The 18,006-nt window shown below is 40.4% G+C and overlaps 2 protein-coding genes across 2 annotated transcripts; one reads left to right on the top strand and one right to left on the bottom strand.

The window, feature by feature from the left end:
* The first annotated feature begins 788 nt into the window (after window positions 1-788).
* LOC127769484 (U-box domain-containing protein 9-like) lies at window positions 789-4,243 on the top strand. The gene is made up of 2 exons (XM_052295068.1): window positions 789-1,141; window positions 2,797-4,243. The coding sequence occupies exons 1-2, from the start codon at window positions 848-850 to the stop codon at window positions 3,880-3,882; spliced, it is 1,380 nt and encodes a 459-aa protein (XP_052151028.1). The 5' UTR covers window positions 789-847; the 3' UTR covers window positions 3,883-4,243.
* A 3,251-nt stretch (window positions 4,244-7,494) lies between these two features.
* Window positions 7,495-14,580, bottom strand: LOC127770349 (cell division cycle 5-like protein). Its single transcript, XM_052296015.1, has 4 exons — window positions 14,309-14,580; window positions 10,689-12,413; window positions 8,832-9,113; window positions 7,495-8,532 (listed from the first exon to the last, which is right to left on the bottom strand). The coding sequence occupies exons 1-4, from the start codon at window positions 14,483-14,485 to the stop codon at window positions 7,798-7,800; spliced, it is 2,919 nt and encodes a 972-aa protein (XP_052151975.1). The 5' UTR covers window positions 14,486-14,580; the 3' UTR covers window positions 7,495-7,797.
* Window positions 14,581-18,006: the final 3,426 nt, after the last annotated feature.

Here is an 18,006-nt window from a genome sequence, read left to right as displayed (position 1 = left end):
ACTCCAAAACACACTAAACGAAAAAGCAACTTGTTTGTTTAGGCTTAGGCCCTATTTGATACAGCTTAAGATTTTATAATCTGAATTACTAAGACTAAGCTGAAACAAACAAATAGCTTATTATGATATATTATTACAATCTATAAGCTAGATTACTATAATCTGATAATCCACTCTAAATATACTTTTTTAGATTATTGGGTAGCTAACAGCTAACAAACAACTAATAATCGAGAAACAAACAGTTAATATTTTATTCTTTATCTGTTTATTACAATCCAGTTTACAGTAAGCTGGCTCAATAATGTAGATTATAATAACATTAAGCTGAAATAAAGTAAACATGGCATTAGAAGCAAGTTTAATAGTGTAGCCCACTACTAGTTTCAAATCATTTATAGCCAATGTAATAGCCAATTCATACAATAGTTGCTTACTATATTATTAATATATAGTCCTACTTGTCATACACACATTATGTCTTGGAGTCTGTGCTGTAGCTGGCTATAGATCTGTAACCCGCCGCTTTTCTCTCTCTTTCTTTATTTCTTTAAAATATGGTTATAGCTGGGCTTATAGCATAGTACTGTGCATGCTGTAAAAGGGCCATAAACCCGGGGGGCGTTTTTATTTTTCCTTACAGCATCTGGAGCCCTCGTGGCGACAAGCGAGCGACTGAAGGAGAAATCCTCTCCAATTAAATTACATTAAATTAAATTAAATTGAAAATAAAAAAATAAAAACCTCTCCCTCCCACTCTCCCACCCGTCTCCTCCCCCCACACACTCTCTCTCTCTCTCTCTCCCCCCTCGCCGCCGCCGCGACGCGACGCGTCCCCATCACCGACATGGCGAAGCCGGCGCCGGCGCCGGCGGCCGGGGCGCGGGAGGACGAGGACGCGCCGGCGCTGCGGAGGCGCCTGCGCAGGCTCGTGGCGGCGGCCACCGCCGGCGCCGCCTCGGAATCCGTGTTCGACGAGGCCGCCGCGGCGCTCGCGGCGCTGCGGGATGCGGAGGTCGGCGTCGGGAGGAAGGGCGTCGGAGGAGGAGAGGAGGCGGCCGCCGCCGCCGTCCCGGCGCTGTTCCTGTGCCCGATCTCGTCCGGGATCATGAGGGACCCCGTCGTCATCGAGTCCGGACAGGTGAGTCCGCCGACGAGCACCTCACCTCACCTCCATTAATTCTTTGCTTCATTTCAATTGTTCTTGGTCCCTTCGTTCGATTGAATGCGCCGTCGGTGCCAACAATCCTGCGGCTCACCTCGTAAACGCGGTCAATTTCTGCTCTCGATCGGCTACCACCCACCAAGCATTCTTTCATTCAGTTCTTGGGCAGCAGCACAAACGTCGTGGTCTGTTCTTGCGTTAGTTCGATTCAACCAACCGCGCCGCATTTGGTGAACGATTAACGCACTGTTCGTCCCTCGGAATCCGTATACGTGGTTCGTCCTGTGTGAAATCGATGGTACTTAGTACCTTTTTTTCCCGCCGGGAGTACATCAAAACATGATTGCTGCCGATTCTTGCTCCAATCAGTGCGAAGATGTGGCGTGTTTGGGGCTTCCAAATTGTTAGGTTCTTTTGTCTGTTTACCACTGTTTGTGGTTACAGCAAATTTGTTAGTTAGAAGCTATTGAATATGTGGTGGTCAACAGAAGAGCTGTTTGTAGCTGTACTTGACAATGCCTTGAGTAGGTAAAGCTGCAGAGCAACTGCAATTGTCACATTTGGTACATTTAGAGGTCCCTAATATTAGGATCTTAATTATATTTGTTTAGTACAGTTTGTTGCTAGTACAGGAAATTGAAAGCGGTACTCTCTCGGCGAATGTTTAATTCATGATTGATGGTAAATCTGCGTGGATATGGAGGGATTAGTACCTGTAATCCACATTTCCAATTTTAGAATGGTTTTAATTCGTTCTTTGGAGTTTGCGAATTGAAGAGTTTCAATTTTCACATTTAATTGCTGTTGTGCATGTGATTCCCGTAAAAGATTCGGATGTTTTAAAGATGGATTTGGTTCCATTTAAGCCCTGTAATTATCACATAATGGAGTTGGTTTGCTTTCTTTACATGCGAAACGTGTGAATTGAATGGTTATTGAGGAAAAAAAAATTATGTCTAGTACTTGTTTGGTAAGTATTAGTTACGGTATTATCTTATACGTTCACTCCACAACACGCAGAATTACCTAAAGGTTTAGCATGGTTTCTGTTGCTTCATGCATAAATGAAGGAGATATGTATGTTTTAAACGCTGAAATTTTCATAAGTGAATGTAGCACTTTGCATGCGTTCCAAAAACCAAATTTGGCCATTGTATTGACCAATATTTGTTAGTATGAAAATTTTATGAAATTATATACTATGGCATTGGTACTTATATGAAGTTACAGTACGGCATACTGATTGTACTGGAATTAATAACATTATGACATACATTTGGATCGTGTAGTGTGAAGTCTGGATCTTGTATATTATTTTGGCTAGTCAGTTCCATGCTATTTGTGTGTTTTCTGTCACTACTTTCCTTTATGAGTACCGAGGCGAATTTTTACTGTTTAAATATGCTGATATGATGAAGTTTTCTAAGAATATGGAGCAAAATAGTAAGTCAACAAATATGGTAAGGAAATAGCTACGTATAACTTGACAACATTGTGGGGAATTCGCCAGAGTTAATAAACAAGAGGATGGTTTCAAAGTGTTAGGTTTAAATTTGACATCGCCACATTAACAACTAGGACAAGAACCTAGAGACGTTATCCAACTGATCTTTATTTCTTGTTCCATGCAGACCTATGATCGTCGTTCCATTCAGGAGTGGTTTAGTGCTGGAAACCAGATATGCCCGCAGACTCAACAAGTGCTCTCACACACAATTCTCATTCCTAACCACCTTGTTCGTACCATGATCTCACAGTGGTGCACAGAAAATGGGCTCACTCTGCCAGAAATTGAGAACCAAGAAGAAGATCATGTTACCAACAGTGAGGAGAAAACATTTGATGAAATATTTGTCAAAATAACTTCCTCATCAAGCAGTGGTGGACGGAAGCAAGCAATCAAGGATCTTCGGCTTGTTACAAAACGTAACAGCGAATTCAGAGCTGTTTTAGGACAGAGACCAGATTCCATCGCACAAATGATCATGGCACGGTCCACCCCAGGATTACAAAATGATCCACAAGTATTGGAGGACATGGTAACTATAATTCTCAACTTTTCAATCCATGATAGCAATAAGAAGATCATTGGAGATGATTCAGAAGCCATCCAATTTCTCATATGGGCACTGAAATCGGGAGATATGGGGAGCCGTAGCAACTCTGCAGCTGCCATCTTTACTCTGTCAGCTCTCGACTCAAACAAGGAGAAGATTGGCAAGTTAGGGGCAATGGATCCTTTGATTGATCTCCTTGAACATGGAAGCATCATAGCGAAGAAAGATGCGGCATCTGCGATTTTCAGTCTTTGTCTGCTCCATGAGAACAGGTCAATAGCCGCAAGGAGCGGAATTGTCGATGTGGCGATGAGAGCCATCGATGATCAGTCCCTTGTTGAGGAGTCCTTAGCTATACTTGCTTTGCTATCAAGAAATCAAGAGATGGTGGAGATCATCACCGAGTTCAACGGTACCGCTTCCATGCTCCGTTCGATAAGGGAGAGTGAGTGCAAGCGCAGCAAAGAGAACGCGATGGTAGTTCTCTTCGCTATATGTACATACAACAGGACAAAGCTGAAGGAGGTCGAGGCAGATGAGAGCATAAACGGCTCCCTCACTTTTCTCGCACAAACTGGCACTCAAAGGGCAAGGAGGAAAGCTTCTGGGATCCTTGAGAAGATGAAGAGGACGATGCACAATAGGCATTGTTCATGTTAGCTCCAGCAACGAAGATGAAGCTGGAGGAACGATGAACAATGCATGAGGATGCTCATTTGATGTATATGTTGAGATACATATATAGCTATTTTCCTTTTTCAGTATATAGGAGATCCGCATATGCATAGATAATAGTAAAGAGTTTTTACTCGTTGGTCCTGCCTGTTTTTGGAATCTTGGTCATTTGAAACAGGCAGCCGAATGAATTTTTCTTCAGATTAGCAATCCTTCAGCATATGCTGAACACTATGAGTTTTGCTTACTAAGACTCAATCTGGAGATAATATCATTGCAGAGACCGCAATATTAGGCTTTTCACAAAATTTTGAATTTTAAATCTTATGGCCTGTTCACTTTGATGTCAAAAAAAACCTTACCAAAATTTGGTATTACCAAAATTTTGGTATAGTTGGCAGGATTTATTATATAGTTATTAAAATTTGGCAGCAAACTAAATGTAGCCACTTTTTTGGCAACTTTCTCAAAATTTGGTAAGGTTGAAAATGGTATCAAAGTGAATAGGCCCTTAGTGTTCTATGAGGAGGAAGTAAGAAGAAAGAAGCCTTCTGACATCACGTCAGATTAACTTGAGTTTCATATTTGGAGTACTCACCATAAAAAGGTAGTTTAAGCTGAAATCTTCTAGACGTTTCCTAGTGTCCTGATATTCCAGGGCTCAAACTAAGATGTTCAGCAACCATGCAAATCAACATTAAGTCGACATTATGTATTTCAGAACTGCAGATTTGACACATCATCAGCACCTCGAAAAATATTAGTATATACTTCCCTTCTAAAAAGTCTATGTTAGTTTTCTCTTGTTTTCCTATACTCCTATAAAGAGGTAAAAACTACCAAGGATAAAGTTTTTGCATATATGGGCATGTTTAGTTTGTTGCTGAAATCACCCTAGTACTACATCCGTCCCATAATAAGTATTGTCCTATTTACAATTTTTTTCCTCCAACTACTTTTTATTCAAACTTTTTTCCCATCTTACTCTCAGTCTACCTTCGCACTAACCCGTCTATTTAACGAAGAGCATTTAGTTAGTCCGTTTTTTCTACTAATTTGATCTTTCAATTCTAAAACTATACTAGGATAGAGGAAGTATATGGATTTGGATCCTCTGACTTCACATGTGTAAAGTCAGAGAGCTACAGGGCTGTGACTTTGGAGTATTTTTAGCCATCCAATTCACAGTGAACGAGCGAGAGCGATTGCTACAGTACATCGGTGAATGGTAACTATGCGCAATATCTTTCGCCGATTTTGCACCGTGCTACAGTAAATTACTACAAATTACTGTCTTCCGCTGTAGCGCCAGACACATTTTACTGTACACCTCTGGTTTTATTGCCGGATCCGAAGTGGATTACTACCAATGAATTCTAAGGCTAACCCTACCAAACTTTAAGAGTAACCCCGGTGCTGTTGCGCAAGTCGCTAGTAAGGTACCAGGAAATCACGTGCTCTCACATGTTGGATTCCTGTCATTGCCGGCATCTTCGCTGCCACCATATCACCACAGGATCCTTGCAGAAAATCCTGCTGTTTGGACTGGACTTTATCGGTTATTACAGTGACATAAACTACAGTGGGTGAAATAAAACCAAAGACTCGGACCGAGACCGAATTGACCGAGAGATGGTCGCAGTCATGTAAAAACCGATTTTTCGGTGGTTCGGTCTTTTTCCTTGGATTCTCGAAAAAAACGGTACTCGAAATTGCCAAAACTGCCTATCTGTCTCAATTCAAGTAGCACTCTCCAAGTCTACAGGAATGAGACAACAGGGTGCTTTAGCAAACCTCTCATTTTCTACGTGCATACTTTTCAAACTACTAAACAGTATATTTTTAAGAAAAAATTCTATACGAAAATTGCTTTAAAAAATTATACTACCTCCATCCCAAAATGTAGCAACTTTTGGCTTGTCCAGATTCATAGTTAAAAATGCTTACATTTTGGAACAGAGAGAGTATTGGTTTATTTTAAAAAATAAATCAATACTTAATTAATCATGTACTAATGAGTCACTCTGTTTTACGTGCGTGGGGGATTAGTTTCCAACATTACCAACCGAACACAGCCGAATCAAATAAAACCCTGCACGTTGCTGCGTAACAATAGAAAACCCTGTTATGTAGAAAATAGAGGTTGCGCCTAATCAAAGATAATCATATACCAAATCAGATGAGTCTATTGTGAGCCAGTATACTGTATATCAGTATATATATGTAAATCTCTGGTTTTGGTATCGATCTACATCACCATGAGTCTTGGGCTAGGATTTTCTGTGGCACTTCAAATAAAACAAATCATTAGCGTAGTATTAATTGAGTGTTAGTTACTATAAATATAAAAAAATGAATTTATTGAATTTTAACTTTTGCACGAAACATAGCAGTTTAATAAGCGTGCTCATAGCGATTGAGAAAGTTGTTGTACTAGCTATTTGTTCAACCGAACTCGGCGTTAGACAGTTGGAAGTTAGATTTGCTAACAGAAGTAATTGGCCTCAAAAAAAATTGCTTGATCAAACACTACGTGGTAATCATGAACCTGAGAATTCTAATACCAACAGTAAATAGTATGAGTTATGAATTGATCGATTATAAAATTGAGAAAAGAAAATATCCAAAAAAAAGATTGTTAATCTGATGATGTGATACGTACACGTGCACCAATTTTGGATCTTCTTATGCAGCAATTTGTAGATCCGCAGACAATGAAACGGCGAAGCTCGTTTGCACTGAAACTTGGAGGATGAGGTAACCAAAGAAAACAATATAATGGGCCAAATCTGTTGGTTAGGTAGGTGGAGTATGTTGGGCCGGCCCAAATTTATGTATGTATATATACGGAGAGGAAATAATGACTTGGAAGGCCTGGACAATTATATTATTTTAAAAGATAATCACGGCACTTAATTGATTAAGCAGCATCAATACAGAGCAGCACATCCCAGATACACTCCGCAATTTCATCTCGAAAGACAATACTACTACATGCCAAGAGCTCAGAAGAACGAGATAGTAGGTTGTATGCCGCAACATTGGACAAAACGATTAACATGTTTAAAGGAACAAGCCAGAAAAGCAGTCGCCATATTCTTGATGCCAGTGCGAATCGCCATTGCTTCGGGCACTACACTATGGGTGTGGTAATTCCAGGAAGATACTCATTGCATGCCAAACACAAAGGATTGGTGGATCCCCAAGCTGCTACTGACGGCAGTCGGGCACCTTTGTAGCAGTGTTGCACAGTCGCCACCTATGCCACTATCTTCTGTCCCACTCAACTCGGATGCAAGGAGGACTTTGTTCCTTGAATAGTTCCTCGAACTCCCAAAGCCCCTATTTTGGAGGCACCAACTCCTCTTCAAGAAATCTGAAATCCATTTGTCTCATATCATATACTTGTTAGTTCACCCCCTACATAAACTAAACGGGAAAGTCGGTCTCACTTCGTCTCACACAGCAGTTGGAAGGAGGATGTATATTATGGTAGCAAAATCACATTAACTACATTAAGTGGGACATTAAGGGCATAAACTATATAGGATAGGACAGACGTCTAGACCTAATGATCTTTGCAGAAATAATTAGAGATCTCACATCTATCGGCATTGTTTCTTTTTTCTTTTTTCAAGTTCAATTTCTCAGATAGTACATCGAACTAACATGCTTTCGTAGCAATTCTAAGAGCTGAGTCCTCAATGGGAATTGACAAAATTAACATTGTACAACAAGCTTAGTCCCGCATTTTGTCGTTCACTAACAATCAAGCAGCGAATAAAAATTCAGTGCACAGCTTTGGACATTCAATTTGCCTCTTCTTTTTTTTCTCAAGGTATCCGTCCCTCTTAGCTTTCTTTGTGCCGCCCTCGAAGATGAAGTACAAGAAATGACATTCTATTCAGGGACAGTGGCATTCACCTCAGTTGAGACATCTTGATCAGAAGATGCAGCAGCACTTCCATCATCTAGACTGGCACCAACAGTGGGAAGTTCATCCTTGCTGTCGATGTGATCCTGACCTCCTGATTTTGATGCGTCGATCATGCCACAAGATCCATCTTCCGTGGTAGCAGTATCACCGCCCTGCGAGCTAGAGTTCTCTTCGACCGCCACCACATTGTCGTCACCTTGAGTACCTGGTCCTGGGGGAATCGGACCTACGAATTCATCACCATCAGCATTAGAGTTGTCAACATCCATCTGATCCTCATTGACTTGTTTGCTTCCTGCCGCTTCTTCATCAGCAGCCCTATCCATCTTTCTTGCTTCCTCTTCAGCTTTCGCCGCTTCTTTTTCTTCCTCTGCCTGCGTACGCTTCTGTGCTTCCATTTCCTCCTCCTGAGCACGCTTCTGTGCTTCCATTTCCTCCTGTATCATCAGTTGCCTCTTATGCTCCTCAAGCTGCTCTTGGATCCTCTTGTAACTAGTTAACAGATCACCATAGCAGCTTTGGAGAGTCCGTTCTAATGCTTTCTGTTTGTTTACTTCTTCAGTCAAATTTCTTATACGATAAGATGCAGCCATCTGTTCCTGCTTCTGCAGCTCTTGAAAGCATTCAAGCTCTGTTGCTGAAGTGTCCATCTGCTTGAATGTATCTTGAACCTGTGACCAGAGTTTACCAGCTCGTACCTAAAAAATCAAATGGTATGTTCGACATCAGCATAACAAAAGGTCATAAAAAGTAAGAATTAACATGCAATCAGAGAACAAAATCAGTATCAAGTGAAAAAGACACTGTTTAGTAGGAAATGTTAAATGGCAGGTAAAAGCAAACACAACATTTGTCTTTTAGCCTTGGGATGAAATTTCAAATACTGCATTCTCAATACAACAAAATGGGAGATAGATAAAAGAGTAATGAAGCCATGTTATCGGTAATGCTAATATAGACATGTTGCAATGCTTATGGTGCATCATCCCAAGCCTACCTGGTATCCTTGTGTCAGAAGCTTGATTTTCTGCTCAAGCCGCGAAGCCTTCTTAGCTTCATCATCCATTCTCTTCTTCACAATTTCAAACTCATATTGCAAAGCAGCTATCTTATCAGAATTTCCAGCAACGCTGGCAAGACCATAGCTGTTGTTATTTGGAAAAAACATAAGGTCCTCTTGGCATGCATCATGTGCTTTCACAAAATCTTCCAAAGATTCACTTTCATGTCCCATGGCGACACGAAGGTATTGAACCTCCTCCTCAAGCATAGAATTGGCCTGTGAACAAATAAATGACGCAATATGGATTAACTTGCACCATTACATAAATAAATTAGGGGCACAAGACTGGAAATAATATGAAGTCATATCTTGCAGATGATCCCAATTACTATGGTAGTATCGTAGCTTTTTTCACGGTAAGCATCAAGCAATATCACATTTACTATCAATACAATAAACTAACCATGGAGACAACTAAAAACCGACCATATATCGCGTATGATGTAGTACACTAAAACCTGAGTAACTCCTGAGAAAATTGAATACTGGCTACAGCATGCGGATTGTGTATAGCATTAATATAAGTACTGTTCAAAAGAATCCAAGAAACCCAGGAAATAGACCATATGCCAAACTGACTAGAAACAAAAAATAGATGCGAAATGGAAGGTTCTTGATGAAAATCTACAGGTTATGTACAGAAATAACTTCACAGACAATGTATGGAAATGACTAGATGAGAGAATATAGCTTCTAGGTCCATCTCTACAAAATATCTCCGTTTAAATTGTCTGGGAGATTGGCTTGAAACTTGAAAGCGTTACCTTCAGCTCTCTGTGCCCTGTCCAGAGATTATATGCTAAGGAAATTTATATGTGCATTGTCTTCCAATATAAAATGATGCCACCCCATTACTCTACTGACAATGAAGGCCCCATGTAAGCTAGATCACCTTTGCTATCAATGTGATTGCTAGTTGATGCAGATGAAATTCTCACAATGGCATAACACGGATTTCATACTGTCAATTAAATTTTCACAATGATGTGATGCAATTTCACATCTCACCACACAAGACATGATCTTTTGTTGGGGTCACTATGGGAATCATTAACGACATGGGCAATTCATTGTGAAACATGTTCCCATCAAAGCTGAGTACGTGAAATGAGCTCATATGTTCTAGCCATCTACTGCATCAAACAATGATACCAAGGAGACAATGGCTGAGCCATTCAATAACCAAAGGATGCACCGTAAATAAGGCATTGCAATTTTTTATGGAATGAAGTTTTTTGTTCTGACTATCCAAAGACCAAAATACAAAGTATCCAAAAGGGTACTACATGTAAACAGATTCATGATCCTGCAATGCCAAGCACATGGTTATATCTTTATAGTGCTAATCAGATCAAACATTACGTTCTTAAAACTAAGCACATGATCCTATGGATCCCACAGCTACATGGTATCTTTCCAGTATAACATATAAAGTTAGCATTAATTCAAGTTATCCTCCAGAGAACATTTGATGCCATTAGGATAATTCAAACTTTGGCTGCTTGAGAATCAAAGAGTAAGAATACAAAAGTTGCTACATGAAGTCATAAATTATTTAGGATTGATGCTTTAAGGCACATGTTATATGTGTTCAGTGAGAGATAAACATTGATCAATCTTGCACACACAGGATTTCAAGTTATTACTACAGGATTTCAAGTTATTACTAATCCAACAAAATTTGCATTCATGAGTAGAGTCTATCAGTCACTTCAAATAGATGTTAACAGATTAAAATAGGCATGTCTCATTGCTAAAATACTAATATAATAAGAGGGGAAGAAAACCTACCTCTTTTAATTCGTCTTCATCAAAATCTTCAATCTCAGGTACAGAAGGAGTCCCATTCGCCTGGCGCTTGCTTCCTTTCTTTTTATCCTTTTGAGTTTTCTCATCTAGAGGATATTTAGCATTATCATGCTCAAGGAGCCGAAGAAGCTCCTCATTTATTAGTTCGTCAGCTTGTTCAAGTGATGTAGGAGGCACGAAGGTGCTCCTGCTTCTGCTTTCACCACCCTTAATTAGAGTTTGTCGGAGAATTTCTATAGAAGCTGCCGGTGGCCTTGGCAAGCTCCTCTGCAAAACTTTGGATCTCTTTCTGAGTAAGGCTTCCTGCCTTGCTTGTTCCTCAGCCCTCTCTCGTGCAAGCCTGTCTGACATATCCTCCTCAATTTTCTCTTCAGCTTCTTCCTTCTCCTCCTCCGTGATAGGTGGCATAACTATCTGGTACTCATTCTTAGGCTGTGGAATAGAAGCAAACCCAGATCGTAGGCTTTTTCTCAATTCAGCTTGCCTACGAAGCTCAAGTTTAGCAGTATCTTGCATATCCACCTCTTCATTTATGCGAAGCTCATCTCGGAAAGGAGTACTTTTTGGAGTTAAACCAAAAGAACTTCCATCTCTGGAGGGTGTCATTCCAATTCTTGGAGTAGCACCAGGGCCAGGGCTTGCCAAAGGTGTTGCCATTGGATTTGGAGTCTGCATTTCCTTCTTACGTGGTGTAACACCAGAGAAATCTGATGGGTGAAGCTCCGGGTTATCCCCTCCTAAAAGAGGGGTCTGAGACTCCCTTAGACGTGCTAGATTTTCTGCCTCCATCATAATAGCATCACCCTTCCCAGCTGGAGTTCGTTGTGGCGTCCGCAATGGTGTCATTCCAAGTCTTGGAGTTTGGGAATAACTAGAAAGCAATGCTCTTGTGGCAGTACTACCTTCGCCAAGTTCCTCAACTAAAGAAGGATCACCAGCATTACCCATCTTTGCTATCTCTTCTAGCTCATGATCAGAGATTTGGGGTGGTGGAAGCATTAATTTGGACCTCTTTGTGACAGCTTCTGGATCGTTGAGTCTATTTGCCTGCATAATTGCAGCAGGAGCATCCTGCCTCTGGAGAATCTTGTTCCTGGCAATGTCTTGTTTTCTTAATTGTGCCTCTATGTCTACTCTTCTCTTACCTTCAAGCTCCTCAATAGTGGTTGGGAACTGTACATGCTCAAGTGGCCTGTCCTCACCAACAGTATCATAAAAACCTGGAGGCGGCCTCTTTTCAAAAGGAATCTCAGCATTATAATCGATACCCTTTCTCTTTCTCTTCCTCTGCCGTGTATCAATACCAGCCGCCTTTAATTCTCTCCTTTTCTGCAGTGAGGCAAGTCGCCTTGCCTCTTCAAGTTGTTTCTCTCTTGCCTTCCGCTTTGCCTTTTTACCCCTGGTGTTAGCTAAGCGAGCCCTTGCCTCAGAAAGCATCTCCTTTTCATCTTCATCCATATCAACAGGATCAGGACGTGCAGGTTTTGACTCGGGGTTCGGGTCAATCTCACCAGGCCGTAACTTCCTTGGATCATCATTAGGCTCATAATTCTCATCCTTTGCACAGGCAGCATCAAGAAGTTTCTCATAACGCTCAAGGCACTGAGATGGTGTTCGACCAACAATAGGTGCAATTGTCCTCCACTGCGTAGGCATGAGTTTAGCAAGATGCAGTAACTTCTCATCCTCTTCCCTTGTCCATTCGGTCTGCCATCAACAAAAAAGAGTTAGCACAGAAAATAAAATGAGAGAATAATAGTTGGTGTGACAAATCTGCAAGTGCCATTGGTTATGCTCAAATAGAACCAATAATTGAAATAAATGCGATATATTGTTAATGACATATCATGAGACGAAATTATCCAGACTGAGCAAAAAGGGCATACCAAATGCTATACAATAATTTGAACAATTTAGGTTCATAGAATGGCAAACAAGATACAACACGTACAAAAGCACTTATTTCAATCAAATCACAGAATGTTGAGGGTTTAACATCAGAGAATTTTCATAATTGCAGTGTCAATTGGCAACATAATGATGTAGCAGCATGGTTTAAATGTGCCATCGTTCTGGCATTCACAAAGAGATAGTTGTATTAAGCATTAGTTCCATATGGTAAATTTACCACCAATAGACACACCATCAGCCCTTCAAAAGCAGTGTATGCTTGCAGCAATATGGCATGAGGAGAACATAACTAGAGGAATGGAAGGAATATGTTGATGAGAACATAACTAGAGGAATGGAAGGAATATGTTGATAATATTTTATATATTGGTCCAAAACTATTGAGTACATTTCAGTAAAGTAGACAAAAATACTGGGAAATATCTAAACAAGATATATAGCCAGATAAAATAAAACCCACGTCTAGTAAGCAACCCTTCTTTTACTTTTTAAGCAGCATATTAGCATGTGTTGCAAACTGAGAAAATTAATATACATGTAAAGAACAGTTCTAAACCACACTACTAATATGACCCAGATTATTGTTTAACAGAAAGATACTAATACTATTGTTACTTTTCTTTTTAATCATGTAGGAATTGTTAATATACAAAGCCTACGTCCTCAGAGTCATAGTCCCATATGTCTAAAGTGGGTCCTGAATTTGTGATTCCAAATGTAATCATGAAATCTGTATATGTGAGTTTGAACTAATTTGACGAAAGATCATTTACTGCGAAGTGTTCAGTTCTAATTCACTCAAAAGTTCTGGTGCAGTGGAATGTGACCCACTGCTAGTATGGGCCCTGTGCTCAGATGGAAGTGAGATATAGAATAGTATTTTTACAGAACCACAAATCATGAGGTGGCGGGTGATGAAATTCCTAAGTTCACCAAACATGGAAAGGTTCTAGGACCTGATAAATTTCTACTTGAATAAGATTTCTTAAACACAACAGAATTTTCTACTCTAAAGTCTTAACTTCCATGCTCCAGAAATAACTTGTAGCGAGTGGCAACATTTTTTTTAAATACAGCAAAGAATGCAAACAGTATACTATATCAAACAACATTTTTTCCCCTAAGGTAACATCCCATGTCAAGAACTAACTCATGCGCTAAATCAGTGAGCAAAAAATGCAGCTCGAACCACGCGGCTCAGGACCAAACAGGCTGACAGATCAGGGAACATGGTGACGGCATGTCGTTACAGAAACATCCAACTAGATTTTGAAATGCAGGAAACCATGTTTTATTGAATAAGATCTCATGGACAATTCACTATAACATCCATCTTATAAGGTCTAAATACAACGAAGAATGCAAACAGTATATACCACATTAAACAACACTTTTTCCCCTATTGAGGCTGTAACATCTCATGTCAAGAAGTCATTCATGCGCTAATCTAAATCTAATTTTGTCTCGACATTGCTGATCTCACGGACAATTTACTATAACATCCATCTTAACGTCTAAAATACAACGAAGAATGCAAACAGTATACCACATTAAACAACATTTTTTCCCCTAATCACGCTGTAACATCTCATGTGAAAAACTCATTCATGCGCTAAATCTAAATCAGTGAGCAAGAAATGCAGCTCTAACAGAGCAGACAGATCACGAGGGGGAGTGGGATATGCACATACCTTCTTGATGGAGGGGTCGAGCCACTCGTACCAGCGGGCCTTGCACTGCTTGGCGGACTTGCGGACGAGGAGGGACGAGATGCGCGCCCACTGGTTCTTGCCGTACTTCATCACGGCGGCCTTGAGGATCTCGTCCTCCGTGTTCTTCCACACCCCGCCCTTTATCATGATCCTCATCTTGCCTCCCCTCTCCTTCGCTCACCTCCCCGAAGCTGGTTTTCTCCTCCTCGCCGGAGGGCCCCCGATGCTTCTCCCCTCCCCCACCCCCACCCCCCGCCCCTCCCGGACGAGGCTGCTAGGGTTTCGCCGGGGCGGCGGGCAGAGTGGGTTCTAGGGCTATGTGGAGGGCGGGGATCGAGGTGAGGGAAGGATGCGGATGTGGATGCGGATGCGGGCGGGGATGGGCGGTGGCGGTGGTGGCGGCGACGGCGGCGGCGGCGGAGGGGGAGGGGGAGTGGAGGCCGTGGAGGCCGTGGGGATTTGGGTTTTGGGCTTTTTTTGGTCGAGGAGGAGGACGAGTGATAAGGTGGGTACCTCGGTCGGTCAAACCAGCTAGGGCAGTTTGCCTTGCCGCCCGATGCTAGTCGCTAGTACCCAATGATTCTTTGGTTAATTTGATCGTGCCACTGTAAATAAATTTGGTATATTAGAAAAATGTTATTACTATTTACGATATTAGTTACATGCTATTGGAATTTGAGAAAATTAAAACAATATCACTCACATCCATTTTTCTGTCAACCTACGTCTAATTCCACTTGTGAAATGTCACTTTTACTTCTTCCCCTTTTATCTCTTTTCTTCCTCTCTCCTGGTAGAGAGACAAGATGCGTGACAGCGATGAAGCTCGGGGCCGACAGCGGCGGAGCTCAAGGCCCGACGCCTCCTTTATCAGCAAGACGAGTTGCTCCTCCATCGGCTGAGCTCGAGCTACAGAAGGGAAGGCCAGTGGCGGCACTCGGTTGGGTGGAGGGGTGACACGGTGGCGATGACATGGATCTCTTCCACCGCCGCCGTCGCCATAGACGCTGCTCGCGGTCCTCCTTGTCAGATCTGGACAGAGGCAGCGCCGCTGGCAACGGAGCTCCGGTGCCCCTACCCAGCAAAGATCACTTCTCCAGTAGTGAAACCAAATAAACTATATTAATGCTCATGTATTCGTGACAGAGTCTATTTCATATATTCGCAACAGAAGATGAGCCTTTTTACAACAAAGCAGATCCTCTGCTCTTACATATGCCAAGAACCATTGTTGCATATGGTTTACCAATTAAACATCTCTTTTAATAGCATTATTTTAGGCGACATGGTTAGGCTTCAAACCAAACAAAACCATATTAATCCTCATGCATGCATATGAATCGAAACAAGGTCATCTATATACTATGTGCACGATACATTTCTAATTGAAGATGAGCCGGTTCTTTTTTTTACGTATCAGATCCTCTGCTCTTACATATGCAAAAGACTATTGTTTTAATAGCACTACACTATTTGGCGCGCTCAGCCGCTCCCTAATACTCCCTCCGTTTCTAAATATTTAACACCGTTGACTTTTTAGCATATGTGTGACCGTTCATCTTATTTAAAAACTTTTGTGAAATATGTAAAACTATATGTATATATATAAGTATATTTAACAATGAATCAAATGATAGGAAAAGAATTAATAATTACTTAAATTTTTTTAATAAGACGAACGGTCAAACATATTTTAAAAAGTCAACGGCGTTAAATATTTACAAACGGAGGGAGTATATAGTTTGTATTTAGTGATTTTTGGGTGATAACACGTTGTGTGATTATGGATGATAGCTCTAATGTCCACGATTAGATAACCCTAGTAAACAGAAACATTGTTGGCATGTTGCCGCCTGGTAAATTCTGTCTGTCTGAACTTCTTCTTTCAGCTGAACTATAGATCCTGATCAACTGATCTCTGTTTTCACGACAAGCTGTGAGCTTTCTACCTGCACTAGCTTTTGCAGAGAAAACACATGCATATGGCCCTCTTTCATTTCTAGAAAAAATATGGAAATGTTACATAGCTTTCTAATTTTACAACTTTTACTAGTATATATGCCAGAACACTGTAGCGGTTGATCACCTGGACCATCCATCTTAGATCAGACGATGAAGATACAATAAGGTAAGCTACTAATGCCCATTTTTACCGTGCTTCTCTGTATTAATTAACTTGCCAAGCATCATATGGTATCCTTCTGTTTTTCCATCATACATATGTGATATGTGACGGAGAAATTTTACGGATATTAGAAAAGTACAACGAGATACCTAAATTTTATTTGATACCTTGAAATACCTAGTGACTAACGGATTAGGGAAACTATTTGATACCTAAGTTTTATTTTCGGTGAATAGCTAATATGGTCCCTGAAGTTTCGCTTCAGGCTCAGTTTAGTCCTTGAGATTTCAAATAGTCCAAACAAATCCTTCAAATTAATCATTTGAGTTAATATAGTCCTTGGATCCACAAAAAGTGCCACATGAGCACGCCAAATCATCCTCGCATGCAGAGGTATGAATGAAATAGACCATTCTACCTTTATATACCATATATAAAAGAAAAAAAAGAAGATAAATGTTTTACATGTGTATGATCGTTTTAGAATTGTCACTTATGATTGCTGTAGCCAAGCATTGATCGTGTAATTCCTTTGTCGGCCACCCATCCATAACAATGCTAGGCTTGGGCTGGCCTATTATTTTTTTTTGTCTTTTCTTTCTTTTCTATATGGTATATAAGGGTAGAATGGTCATTTTTATCATACCGTTGCATGCAAGGATGATTTGGCGTGCTCACGTGGCACTTTTTTGGGTCCAAAGACTATATTAACCCAAATGATTAATTTAGAGAACTCGTTTGGACGATTTGAAACATCGAGGACTAAATTGAGCCCAAAGCGAAATTTTAGGGACCGTATTGACTATTCACCCTTTTATTTTCAAGCATGATAAAATTATATATCTAACGTGATGACTTGAAATAGGCCTCCAATAATCTTTTTTTTTTTCACGAGCGTGCAAAAAGATTGCAAATCAGTATATTAGAATAAAACATTTTTTTCCATACACAACGTAAACGGCCAGACGGCCATTGCCTGGGGTAAGGAACAAAAAGGCCTCCAGCAATCAAATTCTTCACAAGACATCACATGAGTTAATAATACTACAAGCATTTATATAATATACAAGAAGAGAGGTTCATAATCCATATATTTGGCGCTAGCATGCACCGGTGATAGTACGATCGATCCAACCACGAATCATATATTACGAAAGCAAGATACTACTACCAACTAGCAGAGGCACACGTACACACTTAATATAATCTGCATACATATGCCACTAATTAATTAAGTAACTAATATCTCATACTAGTAGGCTAATTACTAATCTGGAGTAAATTGCACCCACGGTGTATATCTTCCAAGAACTTAAGAATGAGTGCAACAACTTGGAAGATATGTGCAATTTAGTATAACAACTTTAGCTATGTATAATTTTGATACAATAAGTTCAGAAGTTATGCGACAACTTAATTATTTGGAGCATTTTTTTATACATATTCAATTTTTAAGTATTATTTTAACATTATACTAGTGTGGATATGTATATAAGCATATTTATATTTTTATCCTAATAACTAATAACTGAAAGTCAATTAAACTGAATGT

The sequence above is a fragment of the Oryza glaberrima genome, chromosome 4 (genome assembly GCF_000147395.1).
Source record: "Oryza glaberrima chromosome 4, OglaRS2, whole genome shotgun sequence".
Lineage (NCBI taxonomy): Eukaryota > Viridiplantae > Streptophyta > Magnoliopsida > Poales > Poaceae > Oryza > Oryza glaberrima.
Note: the sequence above shows the minus strand (reverse complement) of the source record. Positions and strands in the feature narration are given on the sequence as shown.

Bases quoted from the DNA above. Each gene is read 5' to 3' on its own strand.
- LOC127769484 (XM_052295068.1), top strand. From the start codon at position 848: ATGGCGAAGCCGGCGCCGGCGCCGGCGGCCGGGGCGCGGGAGGACGAG. The intron at 1,142-2,796 runs GTGAGTCCGCCG...TGTTCCATGCAG, and splicing joins TCGTCATCGAGTCCGGACAG to ACCTATGATCGTCGTTCCAT.
- LOC127770349 (XM_052296015.1), bottom strand. From the start codon at position 14,485: ATGAGGATCATGATAAAGGGCGGGGTGTGGAAGAACACGGAGGACGAG. The intron at 9,114-10,688 runs GTAGGTTTTCTT...ATTTGTTCACAG, and splicing joins ATGAAGACGAATTAAAAGAG to GCCAATTCTATGCTTGAGGA. The intron at 8,533-8,831 runs GTAGGCTTGGGA...TTGATTTTTTAG, and splicing joins TTCTGACACAAGGATACCAG to GTACGAGCTGGTAAACTCTG.